The 23,993-nt window shown below is 36.2% G+C and overlaps 1 protein-coding gene across 12 annotated transcripts in view; it reads right to left on the reverse strand.

The window, feature by feature from the left end:
* Positions 1-23,993, reverse strand: part of MYCBP2 (MYC binding protein 2) — a 259,246-nt gene that overhangs the window by 212,153 nt on the left and 23,100 nt on the right. For all 12 annotated transcript variants that reach the window (XM_047720174.1, XM_047720176.1, XM_047720180.1 and 9 more), the window contains exons 2-4: positions 18,827-18,902; positions 10,615-10,830; positions 2,425-2,578 (exon numbers count right to left, since the gene is read on the reverse strand). In XM_047720174.1, the coding sequence (XP_047576130.1) occupies positions 2,425-2,578; positions 10,615-10,830; positions 18,827-18,902 (446 nt within the window). The remainder of the gene's footprint in view (positions 1-2,424; positions 2,579-10,614; positions 10,831-18,826; positions 18,903-23,993) is intronic.

Here is a 23,993-nt window from a genome sequence, read left to right on the forward strand (position 1 = left end):
CTCTACTATCTCTGTTTGTCCATCCTTCCTTCCATCATTATCCTTCTGCCCCTTCATCTTTTAATTACTCAGAAAATATTTATTGAATTCTTTCTGTACATGAGAAACTGTTCTTGGTTGTGGTAATACTTTGGCAAACAAGACAAAGAATGCCTGTCATCAAAAAAGTTAGATTCGAGTGGAAAAGAACAGTATAAGTGTTATAAAATAAAGAACTTTTTTTAAGCCTAAAGAGACAGTGAGTGACTTTCCATTTCTCCTAGAACAAAAGCCACCGGGCTCCTTTAACATGGCCTATAAAGCTCCATATGGTCTAGTCCCTGCCTCCCTCCTCACCTATAGCAAAGCCCTCCTTCCCTTCACTCTCCACATTCTAGCCAGACAATCTTTGTTCAGTCATTCTCCTTCCTATCTCAGAGACTTACTACACGCTCTCCTTTCTGCCTAGAAACACAGTTAACTTCTTCCTACTTGTCTTTCAAGTCTCCAATGTCACATCTTCAAGGAAGCCTGTTATAGACTCCCAGACTCCCTCTATATCCCCCATACTATTTATCCACATCTGCAATCACACGTGTTCGACTGCCTGATGCTAAGTCCCATAATAACAGCAACAATGTCTGTACTGATCACCCCTGAATTATATGCTCTTTGCATAGAACACAGAAGATACTTTTACATTTACATGAATACTTAAGAACATACATCCCAACCCTAAAATGAACAGAAAAATAGATGTAAGAAGAATGATTTTTTTTACCTAGACAATTTCTAAATCAAAATCTATTTCCTAGGAGAAGAAGCCTGGTGTGTAATAATCAATCAAGCTACCCTGACAGTAAGAGTGATTCATATATACCTATATTTTCATGAACATGAAAAAAAACCAAAGTGTATTCATGTGATTACGCTATTAGATCAAAGGAAAAAACAGAGACAGATTTCAATAAAAATTTAGTTTTAAAAAAGTCAAATTACATCTTTGAGCTAACTAAATAAAATAAGAAATATAAAGTGATGGTAAATCCGTCAATAGAAAAATAAATAAAAAAAAATAAATAGGATATATAGGTTTTAGTGGATTTTTAAAATATTTCAATTATTTGTTAATTGACAAGCCAGAGATCAGCAAAAAATTCTTTAAAAAAAAAATCAGTTAAATAAATAAAGCTTTAGTAAGATGCTGTGATGCCAAGTAATGCATCACAATAGTAATACGATCACTAGTGTTACCATAACAATAATCAAACAAGGTGCCTGCTTCTCACCATATGACAGCTTTTATTTAGTATTTAATAACTTAATAATTTAATTAGTATTTAATAACACGGGGTGGGGGAGGGTATTGTTTTTTTTTTTTAATCTTCAGCTTGTCTCCCTGGCAAGCACTCCCCTCCCCCACTAAACCAAACAAAAAAATTAAACACAAAAACTAATCACCATGTGATTCCCTACACTCCCCTGAAAAAACTACCACCAAAACAAAACCAGTATGACATGTAATTAGGTTCTCACATGTGGGTCTAATAAATACCAAATAACCAAGTAGAAAAGAAAGATCAAACTCTAGTCCAGACCAACAGTGTTTTCCCCAGGTGAGCTGCACTGGCACACCACCCAGAAATGTATTTTTAATGCAAATTCTTGGGCCCCATGCTGAATCTACTGAATCAGAAACTCCACAGATAGGACCCACATGACTCTGATATGAACTAATGCTTGAGATTTAGAAAAATCTAGACTTTAGCATCAGAGAAAAGCAATAGCCAATTTCAAACTTGTGCCCCCATCTCTATTTCTCTTCCTCAAGAGCTCTCAACTTGCTTACTGGATTATTTGTTGAACCTGTATCAATAACACAAAAGGCATGCATTTATAAAATCCAAATACATTTTACAAAAAGAAAACATATTTATTTATTGGAAGTTGTCACTAATTCAAAAGCATTGTCTGTAACAAAAATGGATTTTTGTTTACAATGGATACAAAAGAAATGCCGTCTGTCGGGAAACCAGATGAGCTGTTTTGGGTTGGCGACATTTGTTTCCTCTCTTCCCACATTTTTAACTACCAGAATAACACACAAAGTTAGAGAAAGTCAATGTTCAATATTTTGGCCTAAGGTTTAATGAGAACAAATTAAGTTAATGGCGATTATAAGGCTTGGGATTATTTCTGGGTTCCAAGGATTTACGTTTTGCTTTTCCCCCATCATCACAGTAATCAAGAAATGTCTGTACATGAACTGTAAATATTAAACTATAACTCTAGTAGAACAGAGAAAAATACCTTAAAATTTACACCCCTGCTGTTTTAATACCATAATTTAAAAACAACAACAAACACTGCATTACAGGCAGTATCTGCTTCATAAGAGAAGCTATTTACATTTAAAGACTTCATTTAATGATCCTGAGCTCTTACCTAGGACCTCAGGTGGCTCTGACTGAAGGCCTTCTGGCTGCTGACCCTGAAGTACGTTAAGCAGGGCCTGGAGACTCCTGAGGCATAGGGATGGGTGAGAAAATCGTGTCTCCTTGATCAACTCAAAAACTTCACAAAGTCCAACCTCAATGATCTGTTTAAGATGAAAAAAAAAAAATATATATATATACACACACACACACACACACACACACACACACACGTACCTTGTAATAGGTAAGCTAATAACACTTTCCTGGGTGTTGAACCAGTACAGCTTATTTCCACAGCAAATGATTAATGCTTCCATATTTAAAAGGCAAAAACAAAAAGAAATACATTACCCTCCCAAAAAACAAACAAACAAAAAAACCCACAACTACGCAGGATGTTTAATTTCAAGATTCAGAAAACCATTTAGTTATATGGAAGGCTAAAAAATAATGGCACTATTTTAAAAGCAGTTACAGCATAAGGAAGCCATAAGAAAATAACATGAAAATTGTAGGAGTGCACTAGATACTAGGTTACATTCACTCAGAAAAAATAAACTCTATTAATTTAAAAGTTCATTTGGCCATACTTAACTACAAATCAGCAATCTTTCATTAAAAGTCATGTCAATTGTTACTAATGACCAGAAAAAGAGTCATTTAAAAAGGAGTTTTTCATCTTAGCCCTTCGTATAATGGTACAATCAAATTATTATTTATTGATGGTGTCCCCTTTTCTTGTAGGGTTTTTCACAAAAAGAATTAGAAACTGCCTACTTAAAAACTCACTACTGGGGCACCTGGGTGGCTCAGTGGGTTAAAGCCTCTGCCTTCAGCTCAGGTCACGATCCCAGGGTCCTGGGATCGAGCCCCACATTGGGCTCTCTGCTCAGTGGGGAGCCTGCTTCCTCCTCTCTCTCTCTCTGCCTGCCTCTCTGCCTACTTGTGATCTCTGTCTGTCAAATAAAAAAACAACAAAAAAAAACCTCACTACTATTTTTACTTTAATTATCTTATTACTCCTCATCAGGACCAAGGAAAAATCTGACTCAGTATCCAGCAAAAGACAGAGAAATCTGCAGCTAAAGTCTGAGAGAGAAATGTGATGATCTGGTATTGGGAGATAACTTCAGTGGACTGACAGAACAACAGACAATGAAATTCCATTCTTCAGTCAGTGGCAATATTTTGAGAAAGAGGTGTATAAGATCTTTTCAGAAGGTGTTAAATTATTTGGAGAAGTAACAGAAAAGTTAAAACAAGACTAATTAGTAGAAATGCATCAAAGCATTAATTCTGTTGGACATAACAAAAGAATATTCTCCAGGCTGAGATCTGTGCATTAATCACATATTACATAAATATTTCTTAAGCACTTATTTTGGGAAACTCACTACAGGAGATATTAAGATACATATTACACTAGTCCCTGTCTTCTAAGAATTTATACTCTAGCTGGATAAATGAGCCTTGCACATGACTCTGTTATAGCATTTATTATATTATAGTGTAGCTGACTATTTTTGTTTCCTTTTTCCTAACTAAACTGTGGTCTCCTCATAGATAAGAAGCATGTCTGAACTAGATTAACATCTCTCACAGCTAGCCCAGTGCCTGACACATGACAGGCATATAATAAATATTTGTTTAATTGCTCTCTCAGTTGTGTGCTAAAAACCACTGCAACTCAGAAAAAAATTTTCCAGACAATGGTCAAATCAGTTGCAGGCAAGTCAGTTGCAGTTTTGATTACCATTTGCAAGGTTTCTGAAGAATACAGATATGACTGAGAAGTCAAAATAACTAGCAGGACTGTCTTTTTAGAGAAGTTATCTAACATCCTAGCAGACTTAGTTATAGTTAAGATCACAGAAGTTGCTTGTATAAAGTTTCAATTGATTAAATGCACTAAGCAGTGAAAATTTCCAGGTGATATAATTTCTTTTTCTGAAATAGACTAAAAAATAAAAACGCCCTATTCAAGATTTCTATCTGCTTATGTACTTTACAGGAAATGAATCTGAACTCAAAGATCTCCTAAACACAAAATGTGGGGCTCTGTCCTCAGGCCAATGGGAGACTACTGTATCCTTTTGGTCTCCAAGAATGCTTACTCTACTGCTACCAATTGTGACTTTTCAAAATCCAAAGGAGAAGTGTCACAGATACATTCTTAGCTAGGGTTTATTTATACAAAATTCCTACAGTAACAGAGAAAGTATTGAACCTTACCAGAAGGAGTAAGGCTACTTACTAATCAAGTTCCTGAGTTGTCTCTCTGGTAAGTTTAGAGTGTAAGAACAAATGTATGACAATAAGGAACTCAGGTATGCTGCTTAGGAATAGAACACTGGCTGTTTTTGGTGAGACATACCCATAAAATGTTAGTCAAATGATCAGGAAAGAGAAATGACCCATCTGTCTAGGCTAACCACTGTAGATTCTCGGTACTCATTTGTACCTTACTTCACAAAAAAATTTTTTAATAAGGGGGAAAACTACTTCGTTTCCAGAATAATGATATGTTTTCAATATATAACAAAGTAAAAATCAACCTAAAGTTTTCTAACATATCTAGCTTTGAATTATTGAGTTGAGAAACAAAAGATGTTGTGAAGTGTTTCCCCTTGAGGTTTGGCTGAGAGTATTTTACCGTATGTATAAACTTTGAAATTGTACTTTAACACTGAGTCTTTTTTTTTTTTTTAATTTATTCATTTGAGAAAGAGTAAGAGCTAGAAAGAAAGCACACACATTGGAAGAGGGAGAGAGAGAAGTGAAACCCCTCTGAGTAAGAAGCCTGATGCAAGATTCAATCCCAGGACCCCGGGATCATGAACTGAGCTGAAGGCAGACACTTAAATGACTGAGCCAACCAAATGCCCCTAAGCTTCTATACTTTCTTTCTTTCTTTTTTTTTTTTTTAAAGATTTTATTTATTTATTTGTCATAGAGAGAGAAGCGAGAGTGAGCACAGGCAGAGGCAGAGGCAGAGGGAGAAGCAGGCTCCCTGCCAAGCAAGGAGCCCGATGTGGGACTCGATCCCAGGACGCTGGGATCATGACCTGAGCCGAAGGCAGCTGCTTAACCAACTGAGCCACCCAGGCGTCCCTATACTTTCAATGATAAACCATAACTACCCAACACATAGTCTTCCACTTCTCTTCAGAAAAATAGTGTTTTGTAAATTTACTGAATTTTTTCTTTACAGTTGCTTTCAAATAAGTAAATCCCAAAGGCTCTCTACTATACTTGAAGGAACACAAACCCAAATAACTATCTGATACAGCCAGTCCAATGTCACTGCTGGGAAAAATAAGATAAAAATATGCTTGGCCAAAGAAAAATGATACAACGAGTCTTTCAAAAAGGTTTTATTTTTGCTCTCCTCAAAATCATAGTATTTCTTAAAGTGATTTTATTAGTTCACTAACAAGTATGAACATAAAAACTGAGTTACATTTAGATGTAATAATAAATTCTTTGCTGTTAGAAATTGTATCTTGTTGTATTAAAAAGTCCTAGAGGAGGGCACCTGAGTGGCTCAGTGGATTAAAGCCTCTGCCTTCGGCTCAGGTCATGATCTCGGGGTCCTGGGATAGAGCCCCGCATCATGCTCTCTGCTCAGCAGGGAGCCTGCTGCTTCCTCCCTCTCTCTCTGCCTGCCTCTCTGCCTACTTGTGATCTCTGTCTGTCAAATAAATAAATAAAATCTTAAAAAAAAAAAAAGCAATAAAGATGTGTTTTAAAAAAAAAAGGCCTAGAGGGAGAGGGTGGGGGTGGGCAAAATAGATGAAGGGGGTTAGGAGGTACAAACTTCCAGTTAAAAAATAAATAAGTCCTGGAGATGAAAAGTATAGCATAGAGAATATAGTCAATAATATTGTAATAATGTTGTGTGGTGACAGATGATGACCACACTTAACATGGTGAGCATTTTGAATTGTGCAGAATTGTCTATATGCTCTTTACCTGAAACCAGTATAACATTCTATATCAACTATAAGTTTAAAATTGCTTTTAAAAACCTAGAATCCATTCCAATACTTCCAGAATACATTTGAAAAAACTGAAGAGGAAACAAAAAGTGGACTTATATATTACCACAGAGGAAAGTAAATTGACTTTCAGAATTTTTTATATAAAGCAAATATTTGGTAGTGATGACATTTATAAATAATAAAGAAAAAAATCTATAAGGCAGTGAAAGAAAGGGTGGGGGGAAAGCGGCAGCAGAAGAGGAGGAGGGTAAAAGAGGAGGAAGAAGAATTCTGCCTCTCAGAAGATCTGGGTGTGAAATGTCTAAGTTCCTATCCTCTGACATACAGATTTATCAATGACTACTACCATTTTCTTCCCTTCTCTTCAAGCCCAAAAGAAGTGTTCTTACAACTTTTCAAAGCTAACAATTTTTAAGCAATATTCTTGATCTCACTCCCATCCCATCTCTAACAGAATTTCATCTTGCCTTCTTCCCCCCACACCGTAATAGCTCCCAAATCTCTATTTTTAGCTGGGGCTTTTCTTTGTAACTTCAGCCCTATCTAGTGTACATGGGACACCTCACTCAATACGGCCAGAACCAAATGTCATCATAATTCCAGCAAAGCAGTGTTTCTCTTCCAGTTCTCCCTTTTGTAGTAAATGGCACTGCCCCAGAAACTTCAGAAATATGTTTAGATTACACCTTCTCTGTCAGCCTTCATAATCAACCAACTACTAATTCTTGTCATACACTTCCTGTAGGCTGAACACAACCACTACCTCATTCCAACCATTAGTCACTCTTAGTGGACAACTGCAGTAGCTGCCTAACTAGTCCCTCTGCTCTAATCTCTCCACCTCCAGTGATCTTTCCTACTAGCACCTATGTAAGTTTACTAAAATACAAGTCTCATCAAACTCTCTTGCTTAAATCTTCAATATTTCCAAATCATAAGACAAAATCTGAAAGTGGCTACAAGACACAGAAGGCCCTACAATCTAGCTGCTGCTCTCTGACTCACCCAACTCAGCTACTCCACTCTGGCCAAGAAGAGACCACTTGTACTTTTACGATGATGCTGTTTCCTCTGCCTGCACATGCATCCGCAGTCAGTGCTGCAGTTTTACCCCACCCTGTCGCGCTACATCTATCACACCCCGAGTAACCCTTAAGTCACTAGACATGCCAGCTATCCTTACCAGACATAACTTTCTTGAGGGTGGGGGCTGTGTCTCATCATTTCGTTTTCAGAGCCTAATATAAAGCTTGCTATAACTCAAAAAAGAATTTAGAAGTAAATAAACTTAAGAAGTAAACAAATAAGTCTATCTATGTCTCTTTTAACAAAATATGTGGATGACTAGCATCAAATGAGAGTGAAAGCAAAGTATGAATCTAAAAATAACTGTTAAAAATAATGTAGTTATAAAGCTTGGAACATTTTGGAGGATCTGGAAATCAGACAATGAAAGATGGTGTGAGCTGGGTAAAAACTGTGTTTTGTTTTTTGTTCTTTTTTTAAAGATTTTATTTATTTATTTGAGAAAGAGAGAGCATGAGTGGAGGGAAGAGGCAGAGGCAGAGTGAAGTAGGCTCCCCGCTAAGCAGGGAGCACAATGTGGGACTCAATTCCAGAGTCCCAGAATCATGACCAGAGCTGAAGGCAGACGCTTAACCAACTGAGCCACCCAGGAGACCCTAAAATTTGTTTTAGGCAAAAAACTCAATATGAAGTACTTAGGTGGGGGTAAGACAGTTCTTTTTAAAATATCAATGGCTGCTGACCCAATAAAACAAGGCAAAGGAACTGACAAGCAAGGGCCATATAATAAATTCAACTTAGCTTTTAAAATAAAACTGCATCAAAGTGATACTTCAACAACAAATAAAAACTATCTTAATTATGCCAGAGAAAAGGAGTAGGAGAAGGAAAAAACCTCAGTGAAAAAAAGGAAAGCGATGGCCACACATGCAGGAGGAACAAGAGAGGAACAACTGCGAAGAAGAGGAACTGATGGAAAAGAGTAGCATCTGGAGCAGAAATAGTCAAAAGGAAAAGAAAAATGGCAACATTTCTCACCTGCCCTCAAATTCCCATCACCTCAAGCCCTAAAGGCCTCATTTCTTCTTCTGTGTCTGTCCTTCATGTCACGCAAATGGCTGCCAAACTCACCATCTGGGAGTTTCAGTCCCCACCCACGCCGAAACCCCACAGCATTCTGAATGCCTCTGCATAAAGACATCTCAGCACTTCTCTCGCTTGTCACATGATCTCACAGATTGTCCAGAAGTTTGATTTCCTTGGACGTAAAGTATTTATTAATAGATTGAAGAGTTCCTTGAAAAGAAACTCAAATTCATTTGCACCTACTCAACTTCTTGTTTGCACTTTGTTTGCACCTAAGCTGATACTTCTACTTATTTATAACTATGACATTTATTAACTCACTGAATCCTCACTACAATCCTGCGAGGTAGATGTTATCTCCATTTCACAGTTGACAAAACTGAAGCACAGATAAGTCAAGTAACTTTGCCAGCACCACAGAGCTAGTATTTTTAATGGTGAGTGTTTGAGCCTGACAGTTTGACTCCACTGCCCAAGTTCTTAGTCACTGTACTCTATTTCCTGATGTGTCAGTACCTGATGGAAAACTCTCTACCTAGAGGAACTTACATGGAAAAGATGAGCTTCTTGTTTTAAGTAGAAGAAGGAGATAGTGAAGAAGGTACACTTAAGGACGCTGGAGAGAAAGGGACTAAAGGAAGAAAAGTCCCAAGAGAAGGATATTTGAAGATGATTGACTAAAAGTCAGAGGAAGTTCACAAAACCTCTCTTACTCTATGAAACAGGAAGCAAGTCATCCGCTGAGCATAAAATGAGAAGAACCTGACAGTAATGATTAAGGACAGTGGTGCACTTAGAAATAGCCACCATGAGATGTGAGGAAAAAAAAAAAAAAAATCAGATGAGGAACATACTTTTTATCTTGGCTGCTATTTTCAAATACCAAAATATCTACACAATAGCTCCTCTGGGTGTGTATAAAAAACTTTTCGAGTGCCTGGGTGGCTCAGTGGGTTAAAGCCTCTGTCTTCGGCTCAGGTCATGATCCCAGGGTTCTGGGATCGAGTCCCGCATTGGGCTCTCTGCTCAGCAAGGAGCCTGTTCCCCCACCCTCCGCCTGCCTCTTTGTCTACTTGTGATCTGTCTCTCTGTCAAATAAATAAATGAAATCTTAAAAAAAAAAAAAAAAGTTTTCAAGGCATGGCTTTAAGGTATCAGTTTAGTAAAAAGGCAACAGACCTGAATCATTTATAATAAAGGAAATCATTTTAAAATGCCTATATTTAGAAAAAAGCAATATGCATAAATCATTTATGATAAAGGTACCTTTTTAAAAAATGTCTATATGTCTTTTGTTAGAAATACAAACTATACCCACAATATAGACAAAATATTATATATAAAATAACATTACAGTCTTAAAATATATTAATACTTAAATAGAAGGGAGTACCTTAAGAATAGCCTATTCTACTACCATACATGTTTTTATAACACCAATTAGTTTGCAAGTCTCTGGTAAATAAGGGATGATATCAGAACAATGTAGAAATCTTACTGCTTCATATGAAATTTTCTTCCTAGGCAAAGGGAGCCAAAGTAGCAAGAGTACAATTATATCCTTGGGCAGAAAAGGCAAAAGCTCTCAGCTCAGCAGCTGCATAGCCAGGAGCCCTTCTAGTTCTAGTTCAAGAAAAATAAAAATGCATACCTGTACCCCAGATTCCCTCTCCAGAAGGGAGCACCCCCAGCTTTCTATGGCCCTTGGCTTGTGGTAGTTTGCAGTTCTGCTTACGCCTACTTTAACAGCAGCCAAAAGGCTCAGAGTTCCACTTCTATCTGCAATGGCTCAAGGTTTACAAGCCACCAATTCCACTTTACTGCTTTTGTACATTTTTAAAAGCCCCTGATCTTTCTTCCTGGGCTGTCCAAGTACTCACCACTGAGTTACCAATTACTGACTTTGTTAGCACTCCAGCTATAAAACTGCAGTTTTCCTAGTCTGCCCCAAACCTGTTTTTCCCCATAAGCCCTGTTAATTTTTAGTGCACAATTTTATAAAAAGGTACTTTAGCAATGCAAATATTTGTACTATAGCTGGAATACTTGTAGGTTATCCATCCAAGTGGAACTTAGTGTCTTACCTTTGGAAGCTTGATAGGGGGCTCTTTGGATTCCTCCTCTTCATCACTATCTGATTCTCCACTCTGCACAGAGTTCTTGGATGTAGCTGCCAACGATGTTTCCTTTTTCTGCCATTCCAGAACACAATGGCGTACGTTGCAATAAATATTGAAAGCAGAAGGATTGCTATGTAGTCTGATATCTGGTATGATTACTGTATTCTCCAAGTTTTCAGACTGAAATATAAGACAGAATATTTCAATTTCATATTCATTTCCATAATCACCAATTCTCATTTTAAATAAAAAATTAAAGATTAGACATGCTAGATGACTTGCAGAAGTCAAACATGTGACACAGCAAAGATAATCTAACAATTTACATAAGTACCCTTTCTTCTATACTTCATTACTTTCTAAGTAACAGCAATAACCCAACTGGCAAGGGATGGAGAGTGGCAGAGAATCTAACAGGAGTGCCCTTTTAGCCCATGATAGGAATAGAGCCAACAAAGCTTAACTGTTGTAGTATCACAGGATATTAATTTATTGCTTTTCTAGGGGACATGAGATGTATCACAGAGTCTCAGTGACCTACTACAAATGTTAAATTACATTTTGATTTCTCTAAAAGTAGATTTAGGGGCTTAAACAGAAATCAAAACTAAAAAACAAAACAAAATAGAATTTTTAATTTTGGTCAACTTTTTATGGTACTGTTAGGAAATTAGATTTCTGCAGATTATGGCTCTCTCCCAGCTATCAGTCTTAATAAATACTAAAAATCACGTGCTTGGTAATTTAATTGTTAAAACTAAAGAGACCATTTCTGTTTTGGCCCAGCATTTTATTCATCAGACCAAAATCACACTTTTGAGATCAACATTTACATTAGAACTATACAGAACTGGTTTAAGATAGTCTATTAATGCAAGTTACAAAAATTAGAGTATGTCCAGGAAGTACACCTCAAGTACCAAACACACTGGTCTCAAAATTCTACCCTTCTTCCATAAATAACTGAGGAAAAAGTAGACTAGTTCTTGTTAGAAAAAATATTTTTCTTTTTATTTATTGACAGAATTTATTGACAGAATTTATTGACAAATAACATATAAGTATGCCTTCCAGAGATATTAAAAACAAGCAATTATTAGCAATCCAAATCCAAGAACATATGAAAGAGATAATACATCACGATCTACCAAAAAAACTGGCTGGTAACAACACTGGAAAAGGAATCAGTGTAATTCCCCACACCAACAAAAACAATAGAAAAAACATATGATACTCTAAATAAACATGGAAAAAGCATTTGACACAAATAAAACACCTATTCATGATAAAAAGTACAAGTAAACTAGGAATAAAAGACAATTTTCAAAACTGAGTAAAAGGCATCTATGAAATACCCATAGCTACACATAGTAAAAGACTGAACACCTGCAACCTAAGATGCAAGCAAGGCAAAGACACCTATTCTCAACAATGTGATTCCACATTGTACTAGATATACTAGTGTCATAAGCCAAGAAAAAGGAATACAAGATATAGTGAGAAAGAAGTACTTACTAGACAAATTTATTTGTAGAAGACATGTAGAGAATCTTAAAGTGTCTGCAAAAAAGTCACTAGAAATAATGTGTGGATTTAACAATGTCATGGGATACCAGATCATATTAAAAAAAAAGTTAATGTATTTATATACTAAGAATGAACTGGAAAATATAATTGAAAAAATAATAGCATATAAGTTACAAACTAGGAGAAACTATTTGCATATTTCACAAAAGACTAGCATGCAGAATATATGAAGAATTTTCAAAACTCAACAGTAAAAAACAAATAGCAATTCAATTTAGAAAATGGGCAAAAGACATGAATAGGCATGTCACTGAAGAAGATACACAGAAGGCAAATAATAAGTTCATTATAGTGAGCCATTAAGAAAATGCGAATTAAAACAAAATGAGACATAATACAAACCTATCAGACTGGCTAGAATAAAAAATAATGACAACACCAAATGCTGGAGAAGATGTGGAGAAACTGGATCTCTTATACATTGTTAGTGGTAATATAAAATGGTCCAGCCACTCTGGAAAAAAGTATAGCAGTTTCTTACAAAATTAAATATGCACCTTACAGTACAACCCAGCAACTGCACTGTTGGGCATTTTTACCAAAGAAATAAAAACACATGTTCATTCAAAAACCAGCACATGAATATTCATAAAAGTTTTATTCAAAATAAGCAAGAAACAACTCAGATGTACTTTAATGGGTGAACGGTTAAACAAACCACGATACAGTTTACTGCATGGAATACTTACTACATGGAATGCTTACTCAGCAATAAAAAGGTAGAAACGAATGATATATGCAACAACTGAGATAAATTTCAAGAGAATTAAGCTGCATGGCAAAGGCCAGTCCCCATGATTACATTTATATATCCTTCTTGAAATGAAAAAAATTAAGGAAATGGGGAAAAGATTGGTGACTGCCAGAGTCAAGGGAGAGGGTGAGTGTGGGGGAATGTCTATGGCTATATAACGTAGCAAAAAGGATCCCTGTGATGGAACTCTTGTACACACTGACTGCGGTAATTTCCACAGATCGACATATGTGATAAAATTGCATAGAACTAAATACATGACCACATACAACCACAAATAAGTACGTGTAAAACTGGTGAAATCTGAATAAGTTCAGTAGGTTGGATCAATATGGATTTCCTGGTTGTGATATTTACCACAGTGATGCAATACTTTAGCAATTGGGAAAAACAAGTGAATGGTATACAGAATCTCTGTATTATTTCTTATAACTGCATTACTATGATCATCTCAAAAATTTTAAAAAAATTAATAGCATTTAGGGACGCCTGGGTGGCTCAGTTGGTTGGTGGCTCAGCTGCCTTCCGCTCAGGTCATGATTCCAGCGTCCTGGGATCGAGTCCCACATCGGGCTCCTTGCTCTGCAGGGAGCCTGCTTCTCCCTCTGCCTCTGCCTGCCATTCTGTCTGCCTGTGCTCGCTCTCTCTCCCTCTCTCTCTCTGACAAATAAATAAGTAAAATCTTAAAAAAAAAATTTAATAGCATTTATAATATCAAAACCACAAAATTAATATTTAATAAAATTATGTGCAAGCTCTGTACACTGAACACCAAAATAACATTGCTGAAAGAAATTAAGGAAAACCTAAAGAGAATAGAGATAAACCACGTTCATTGATTAGAAGATTTAATATTATTAAAATGACAACTCTCCCTCAAATCTACAAGTTCAATGAAGTCCCAATAAAAATTCTAGAGACTTTTGATAATTGAATTGAGAGGCTGATACTAAAATTTATAAAGAAACATAAAGGACCTAAAATAACTAAAGCAATGTTTTTTTAAATTTCTTTTAAGATTTTATTTATTTATTTGAGAGAGAGCGAATGAGAGAGAAAGAGAACGAGCAAGAGAAGGGGGAGAGTCAGAGGGAGAAGCAGACTCCCTGTTGAGTAGTGAGCCCGATGTGGGACTAGATTCTGGTACTCCAGGATTATTACCTGAGCCAAAGGGAGTCACTTAACCAACTGAGGCACCCAGGCACCCTAAAGCAATTTTTTTTAAAAAGACCAAAGTTGGAAGACATATGACCTGAATTCAAAACTACTGTAAAGAAAACAGTGTGGTATTGGTGTGAAGACAGATACATAGATCAATTAAATAAAAATTAATTCCAGAAATAGGTTCAAAAGAGTATGGTCAACTTATTTTTTATAAAGGTGTTAAGACAATTCAATAGAAAAAGAGAAGTCTTTGTAAAAATGATGCCAATTAACTGACTACCGATATGAAAAAAAATGAACATGAACCCTTATTTTATACCACATGGAAAAATTAACTATAAACATATCATGGGCCTAAATATAGCAGCTTAAACTATAAAATTTCTAGAAGAAAATATAGAAAAAAAAAAATCTATGTGACCTTGGGGGAGACAAAGATTTCTTAGAACACAAATTACATGAATCATATATATAAGAAAATAATCAATTACATTTGTGAAACTTAAAAAACTTTTGTTCTTCTAAAGCACTATATAAAAACATAAAAAACCATCCCACAGAACAGGAAGAATTATTTGTAATACAGATATCTGACAAAGGACTTCTATCTAGAGTACATAAAGAACTCTTGACAATTTAATAAGATGGCAATTATAAAAAGGGGAGGCAAGACAGGAAAGATATTTCACAATAAGAAGATATGAATAGTCAAAGGCACATGAAAAGATGTTCACATCATAAGTTATTAGAAAAAAGCAAGCTAAAACCACAGTGAAATAAATACCCCTATGTATTTAGAATGACTAAAATTTTAAACGCTAACAATACCACCATTTGCAAAGATGTAACACAACTGGATCTCTCATACACTACTGGTGTAACGGTAAAATGCAAAAATTACTCTGGAAAATAGTATGAATGGTTTTTTGACAAGTTAAACATTCATCTACCATGCCATCCATGAGAAAATGGTTAACAATGCAGATACGACTACTTATTCCTTGTTATTTCCCCAAGGGAACCAGGGCTGACTGTGGGCCAATCCTTAGGAATGTGGTCTTTAGACTTTTCTTTATGTTAGTTACTGATGGTTTTGTAAAACGCACCCAGAGCAATGGACCAGGCCTATCGGCTTGTTCCACTGCTTTGTACAAACATCAAGATTGATGATGTGTACCTGAGTCTTGCGTACCATGGTTGAGTACTCAGTCTTGCGTACCATGGTTGTGTACTCAGACATGTACAGGACATGTCCACATGTGACCAACCCCCCCTTGAAAGTCTCATATTCTAAGACTCAAGTGGGCTTTCCTGAACAGAAACATTCCATACCTATCCTTGTAGTTCACTGTCAGAGACAAAGTGTATCCTGTGTGCTCAGACAAGGAGGAACTAGAAAGCCTATGCCTTAATTCCCTAGACACCACTAATACTATTGATTTCTCTTTCCTGCTGCCTATTCTGTACCTTTGGCTGTAATAAATATAAGCCATCAGTGTAAGTTGCTTTTGAGACTTATCAATTTTTTGGCAAATCATGGAAGGAAACAGCACCTACTCATTCCACTTTTAGGCATTTATCCTTCCAAAAAACAAAAACATCTATCCACAAAGACTAATACACAAATATTCATAGCAGCTTCATTTGTGATAGCCAAAAACTGGAAATATCAACAGGTAAATGGATTAACAAACTGAGATATATCCGCTAACTGGATACTCATCAGCAAAAAAAAAAACAAACAAACCAGAATGAACTGTTAATATATACAACTACATGGATACAACTCAAAATCATTATGCTGAGGGAAAAGAAGCCAGATACAAAAGAGTACACACTGCATGATCACATTTATATGAAATTCTAGAAAATAAAAAACTGATTTACAATGACAGAAAGTACATCTGTGGTTGCCTAGAGCCATAGCTATAGGAAGAGACAGAATGCAGCAAAGGATGAGGAAATGCTAGGGAATGATGGAAATTTTCTAAACCTTGATAATATCTTTCAAAATTCTGCTTTAAATATCCTAACCTAAGACCCAGGCATGTTTGGTAACAGGATGCTGAAGAAGTTTCCTGTGTAATGGATTTGACTTCTTCTATAAGAAAGTAAAGTCGTTTGTTAGAGGGTAGGACTTACAACTTTGAAGAGAGTGAAAAGGTTTGAAATAGTCATAGAACTATTTTATCAGAAAAAATAAGAAGACAGTCTAGCTATGCAAGGTCCATTTGAGACTGGTAATCATGAGTGTGTACTGGTATCTTAACTCCCTTTAGCAGCACACAATACTCACCTGCAGGGAAAGAGAAAACAGCTGGATTCGTACAGGATTAACTTTTGTCAGATGAGTGCAACAAACAGGAGAAAAGAAGATGTGGTAAGCAGAATACTGGCCTCCAAAGGTGCCCTCCTCTGGTCCCTGCAACCTGGGAATGTGTCATCTTACATTACAAAAGGTACTCTGCAGGTGTGAATAAATTACAGATTTTGAGATGAAGAGTTTATTCTGGATTATGTGGGCGTGCCCAATGTAATCACAAGGGTCCTTGCGGATGAGAGAGGGTGGTGGGACAGGAAAAGAAGGAGCGGTAACAGTGGAAACATGTCAGGGTAATTCAACATGAGAGGAGTCAACCAACCATTGCTGGTGAAGGTGTAAAGGAGCACAAGCCAAGGCATGCAGGCAGCCTCTAGAAGCTGGAAAGCAAGGAAATGAATTCTCCCTTAGAGTCTCCAGAAGGAACGCAGATTTACTAACACCTTGATTTTAGCCCAGATCCATTTTGGCCTTCAGACTTCTAAAACTGTAGAATTATTTGTATTGTTTTAAGCCATCAGTTTGTGCGATTTGTTACAGCAGCCATAGGGAACTAAGAGAGATTAAGTACTTTTTTTTTTTAAGACTGTGCTATCTAAGCGGAATAAGAAAGAAACTGAATGAAGGAGATGGCTAATGGATGAGGGGAAATAGAAGAGCCAATGACAGCAATAAACAAGGAAATAAAGTGGTATAGTTAAATTGTATCTTATTTCATTTGCTGAAAAGAAATGTTCATTCTTAAAATATATTGGGGGGGAAGCTCACTGGAATTTTTTAAATAACCTTTTTAAAAAAGGTGAATGAGGGCACCTGGGTGGCTCAGTGGGTTAAAGCCTCTGCCTTCCACTCAGGTCATGATCTCAGGGTCCTGGGATCGAGCCCCGCATCGGGCTCTCTGCTCGGCAGGGAGCCTGCTTTCTCCTCTCTCTCTGCATGCCTCTCTGCCTACTTGTGATCTTTGTCTGTCAAATAAATAAATAAAATATTTTAAAATAAAAAAATAAAATAAAAATAAAATTAAAAAGGTGAATGAAAAATAGTCCAGAAACAGTAATAGAGAGCAGGAAGACTAATGACACTCTTATTATTTTATATGCCCATCATAAGCAGAAAACATTTCTTACTCATCTTTCTCTTCCAAATATCCAGCATAAGGCCTTCACAAGGTCAGTATGCAATTAATGTTTTAGGAATAAATGAGTAACTTTTTTTTATCACTCTTATCACAAGGCGCTCCTAAAAAGCTCCTAAAAGCGCTCCTAAAAACCTGAGGACAAAAGAAGAAAGATGAAACATAACTCAGCCTAAAACCAATCAAATTACCCTATCTCCAAGGCCAAAGTGAATGACGAAGTTCAATCAAAAATCATACTCAAGACTTTCTGCTAGAACTGATGAAGCTGGAGCCCCCAGGAGCCTTCATCCTCAGCCAGAGGTAATAAGCCCACACATAGAAGAAAGCAGAAGCAAGAGATGAAGACACAGATTTGCCGACATTACTGATGGATCCAGCTGTGTCTTAAGATAGAGCCATGAAATAAATTTCATCCCCTATACTTTTATTTTTTGGCTTACTACTTTAAAGTACATTTCTCTCAGTTACAAAATGGCAAGAACACTAACTAAAAAGGGCAGGAAACAATTGTCTTTAGAACTTAAATATGATATACAGGCTAAGCTAAGCTACTGTTTCTTTAACTAAAAGTAGAGCTGTTCAGAAATCATAGTTATGACTTCCCTCTTTCTCCTGTCTATGCTTCTTAGTACTGTTAAAAAAAAAAGACTCTTTGGTAGAAAGTGAAAATGTCTAAGATTTAATAGAGAAGACTTCCGCTTTAGATGGAAAAAGAAAGATCCTTGCTCTCTATGGTCTCATCTAATTAAAATATTCCATATTGCATTTTCTTTTGCACAGCCACCCACCACCAAAAAAAGCTCAGAACAATATAGATATATCAAGATTCTCCCTAACTCATGACATATGCATAGGCCAAATCCAAGTCCCAATGTCCAAGCCAATTTTACTCAGTTTCTAGAACATGTGGTTAGGAATGGAGAAAAAAGAAGAGAAATGGATATGTTCCCCAAAAAAACTGATCAAAGATAACATGAATAAACAGTAAATAATTTTCATCACCCAGATATTAACTTCCAGGCCACTGGCCATGAAATGCCCCCAAAATGAAACTAAATAGCATAACTATGTAACAAGGGGCTTTTTAAAAATTAAAATTAAAAAAAAATAGACATGAAATGGTTTGCTAGTTATACCTTTTTAATCTTGGCATTTTTATTCCAATTACTGTATGAAAAAGTCCTTACTCCCTATAAATTGTCAGCAGTTTTACCTTGCTTCTTGTCTTCACTTTTGATTTGCTCTTCTGTTTTCTTTTCAACTTCTTCTTATTTAAAATTTTCTTATTCCTAAAAGTGGAAAAAAAGAATTATGAAAGTTCATTATTAGAATATATAAAGCTATGAAAAATGTACTTCCAAAGTAGGTATCTGAATGTTTCTTCTGCAAACTTTCTATGACACAATATACTCTCCATGCACACATAAGATACTAACACACAATATAGCTATTGAGATAATAACACAGCACTGGAATGCTAAGAAATATACATTAAATGATCAAAAAGTTGAATTTTGCAAATATTTTTATAAAATTAAAAAAGGCAAATGGCATCAGATAAAGTTTTTAAAATGTTATTCAATAGTGGGGAGGCCAATAAATATTAGGTATATTCCTTTCCCAGAAAAATCTACTCTTTGTAATTGCAAGGGCTACAGTATTAAAAGGGACAGGAAGCAATTTTTACTAAATTGCTATAGAAAAGACCCCAACTCATACTCTTCTTATATCCTGTAGCCAGTTTTTTCATAAGCTCACAGGCCTAAGACCAAATTATTCTTTAAGCAGAAGGATGCCCCCGAATGACTTCGAGAAAGAGATAGAAAAAAATGTGGCAAAAAATAAGAATTATAGTGGAAGAAAGAAGAATCAGGGAAAACAATTTTATTTTATTTAAGGATGTCTCTAACACTGAGGTACACACTGTTAGGTACTAAAAAATATAACATGAAAAAGACAGTTCTTGCCCTCAAGGAGCTCAAAGACTTGAATGAAAAACATAATTTAATGATCAGCAAAAGGATGCTACTGAAGAGGAGGAGGAAGAGGAAGGTGAGGGGAAGAAAAGAAAAGAGGAAGAGGAGGAGGGGAAGGAAGAGACACTAGATGCTAGAGTCCTTAACACTTGGTAACTAATTTAGTGAAAGTTGTGACCAAAACAAAAATTGCATGCCTAGGCCACCTGGAGGTAGGGATGTCATTCACAAAAATAGGGAAGTCAAGGGGAAGAATTTAGTTTCCAAAAGGAAAACATTGGTTCTATTTTTTTTTCAAGATTTTATACATTTATTTGAGAGAGAGAGTGTGTGTGTGTGTGTGTGAGAGAGAGAGAGAGAACATGAGCTGGGGGAAAGGCAGATAGAGAGGGAGAAGCAGACTCCCTGCTGAGCAGGAAGCCCAATGTGGGGCGGATCCCAGGACCCTGAGATCATGACCTGAGCCAAAGGCAGATGCTTAACTGATGGAGCCACCCAGGTGCCCCTATTTTTAATTTTTTTAGAAGGGTAAAGGACAAAGGGAGACAGAGCATCGTAAGCAGGTTCCATGCCCAGCATGGAGCCCAGTGCAGGGCTCCAACTCACAACCCTGAGATCATGACCTGAGCGGAAACTAAGAGTCGGCTGCTTAACCAACTGACCTACCCAGGTGCCCCCAGTTCATTTTTAAAGATGTTTGAGTTCAAGATACTAAAATGTCAGCAAAACAGACATGAAAAAGCATATGAAAATTTATCTTTGACAGTTCCCTCAGCTTTACTCCCTAAACCAAAATAATCACAAATTCTTGTCAATTATGTCTTATAAATAGTTCTTGAATCTGTCTACATCTCTACGGCTGCAATTCTAATAACCTGTTACCACCACTTCTTGGTTGGTCGACTGCAAAAGCTTTTTAATTCATTTCTGTACAACCATGTTTGCTCTACTTCAATTCATTCTTCACCCAGGAACCCAAATCAACTTTTAAAAACACAAATCTGAAGGGGTGCCTGGGTGGCTCAGTTGGTTGAGCATCTGACTCTTGATTTTGGCTCAGGTCATGATCTTGCAGTTGTGAGATACAGCCCCATGTGGGGTTATGAGCTGAGCCTCAGGTCTGCTTGGGATTCTCTCTGCCCCTCCCCCAGCTCACATGTCCTCATCAGCATGTGTGCTCTCTCAAATAAATAAAAATTCTTAAAAAAAAAAATAGAAACACAAATCTGGGAGGTAACTACCCCACCCAAAAGCCTACTAGTATCTTCTCAATTCTCTTGGCTTAGAGTCCAAAAGCATTGGCATGGCTTTAAAGATCTTCTACCAAGATCTGATCTCTGCCAGCCTCCCTGCCTCATTTTGCATCCCTCTCCAACTTGTTCATCATACTCCAGCCACAAAGACATCCTTCTGGTTATGTGGACCTGCTAAGCTGCTTAGGGGCTTTCACAAAGGCTCTCCCTCTTCCTGGTATTCTCTCCCACATCTTTTGCTAACCACCATTCATCTCTGAGGCCCCAATATAAGTGTCACTTACTCCGTAATGTCCCAGATTGGGTTAATTTCCCTAATATTCACTCTCACATCACTTTACACTTGTTTCACTGTGTTATCTACAACTGTAATTATGTATGGGATTATGTGTTCAATGCATTACTCCTTCACCAAGCTGTAAGTGCCAAGAGTACAGACGCCCTGTATTTCTTGTGCTGTGCTCTAGCTTCTTGGTCTGAAAAGAACTTAGAACAAAGTACTCAATACTATTTTGAGAGAAAGAAAAAGTTGGAGGAAGGAGACAGGAAAGAGAGAAAAGAATGAAGTTCAGAGCTTTAAGCATTACCCAGAGGACCAAGGATAGATTCGTAGATACACAGATACATTTAAAGGATATGTAAGCCAGCCATATCCATTTAGGAGGTATCCATGAAATGATTTTATGCAGATTTTGGTGCAATGGAGGTAATGGAAAACCATGTACATGGATAAGATTTCCCCCAGAGAGCATGCTATGAAAGTAAAGAGAAAGATTGATCAAAGGTGTCATGTGGGACACATGAACAGATACACCAGCTTATACAGTCTATCCAACTCTGAGAATTGCTAGAGCATGAAAAATGTCTATTTCAACTCTGTACTTTCAAGACCTGCATCACTGCCTGACATATCATGGTTGTTCAAGACTTATCAAAAATGAACAAAAAGTTAATGAAAATTAATAGATATTTCTCATTATGGTTTAGAAAAACAACTTCTCTTTTATATTAAATGAAATCAGTTATTTGAGCAATAGGAACATGTAACTGCTAAAAGATTAGCCCCTTTTGTACAACTTAGAAAAACATCAAGGTTCATTCAAAACTAATCTTTAGAGAAGTAGAATATATAAACCCAAATAAAATGACTTTCCTGAAGCCTACTCATCACAGACTAAAAATTTTCACAAATATATATTAATATTTGTTTTTGTTTAATGAACATCTTTGAAGTTCAAATGGCTTTAATATATATTCCTAAAATACTTCTTCCTATGCATTTAATTAGTTTGGCATTTAATTAGTTATGACAATTTTAATGAACCTAAGCCCACCAATTCCTGACTATAAAGAAACAGCTTCTCCCAAATCCCCACAAATTGATTTTACTGTTTTGTTGTTAACTTTGTTCTTGTTGTTAATTTGGTTTGTTTTGTAAGAAGTAGATGGCTGTCAAAAGAAAGCCAGTAATAAGTTAAAAGTTATTATGAAGAAAATCTGTAGTCAACATTAGAAAATAAAAATGCAATTTGTCAGTAAGCTAACATCCCCTTATATAACTAATGGAAAAGCTTAGTTGAAAACTAAGTTTAAATAAAGTTTTTATGATATCAGAGGATGGACAGATAAAAGAAAAACTCTAGAAACCAGTCTTACACAGTAACAATTCACCCTGGAATTTATGATGATTTAGGACTTGAAATCCTAAATCAAATAGGAACTTAAAATGAAAAAATGTCTGGAATTGATCTCATAGGATTTTTAGTCATTTCACAAAAAGAACCTCATACCTATGAGATTTGAAAGAATTATGAGTGCTAATAAGAGGCAAAGGCTATTAACATTCTTTAAATATTTATTTTTAAAATATTTACTTTAAAAATTCCAAGGAAGAAAAAAAAAATTCCAAGGAAGAAATTTTAATAGCTACCACGGTTTAAGGAAAAACAATTTTTTTCCTGCAATGTAAGAACAAATGAATATTTGCACATTGTTCCATGCTATAGATCATTAGTTTCTCTATCAGCTTATTGCTGAGTCTGTTTTCTAAAAGAAAAAACAAAAGTTAGTCAAAATTTAATTTAAAAACGTCTCCCATTCTGAATCTGTTTCTTCATTTGTAAAATAACAAGATGAAGATTATTTCTGAGATTCCTTTTAACTCTAAAATACTAGAGTTTTAATAAGTCCAAATTCAAAGAACTTCTAGAATAAGAAGATTTCAATCTTTTGTTTAATTTCCCTTAGTAATGAGAAATGAAAAATTCCTAAGTCTATGGTCTAAGGCAAGAATAGGCAATTTTTTTTTCTGTAAAGGGCAGACTGTAAATACTTTCCACTTTGTAGGCTACAGGATCTCTGTTGCAACGACTCAACCATTACAGCAAGAGAGCAGACATAGACAAACTATTTATGAACACTGAAGTTTGAATTTCATAGTTTTTATATGCCACAAAACACTTTTTTTTTAAACCTTTAAAAACATCAAAACCATTCTTAGCTCACAGGCAATACAAAACAGGCTCTGAGCCAAGCTGGTCTTTGTGCCACAGTTAGTCGACCTCTGGTCTAGAGTGTACTTTGATAAACAGGCTCAACGAGAAAGAAAAAAAAGTAACTACTAGTATGGAACACAGATAAAAACTGTTCAAAATATCACTATGCTTATACAAATAAGCATTCTTTTTTTAAAATTTAGTTTAATTTTGTGTGTGTGTGTCTTCCAAAATTCATTGTTTATGTACCACATCCAGTGCTCCATGCAATACGTGCCCTCCTTAATACCCACCACCAGGATCACCTAAGCACCCCCCTCCAAAACCCTCAGTTTTTTTCTGAGTCCACAGTCTCTCGTGGTTTGTCTTCTCCAATTTCCCCCAACTCACTTCTCCTCCCCATCTCCCAATGTCCTCCGTGTTATTCCTTATGCTCCACAAGTAAGTGAAACCATATGATAATTGATTCGCTGCCTGGCTCATTTCACTCAGTATAATTTCCTCCAGTCCCGTACATGTTGATAATCTCCTCCAGTCCCTACATGTTGATATAAAAGTTGGGTATTCATCCTACTCAAGGAACTACAGAACACTCATGAAAGAAATTGAAGAAGACACAAAAAGATGGAAGAGCATTCCATGCTCATAGATTGGAA

The sequence above is a fragment of the Lutra lutra genome, chromosome 3 (genome assembly GCF_902655055.1).
Source record: "Lutra lutra chromosome 3, mLutLut1.2, whole genome shotgun sequence".
Taxonomy (NCBI): Eukaryota; Metazoa; Chordata; class Mammalia; order Carnivora; family Mustelidae; genus Lutra; species Lutra lutra.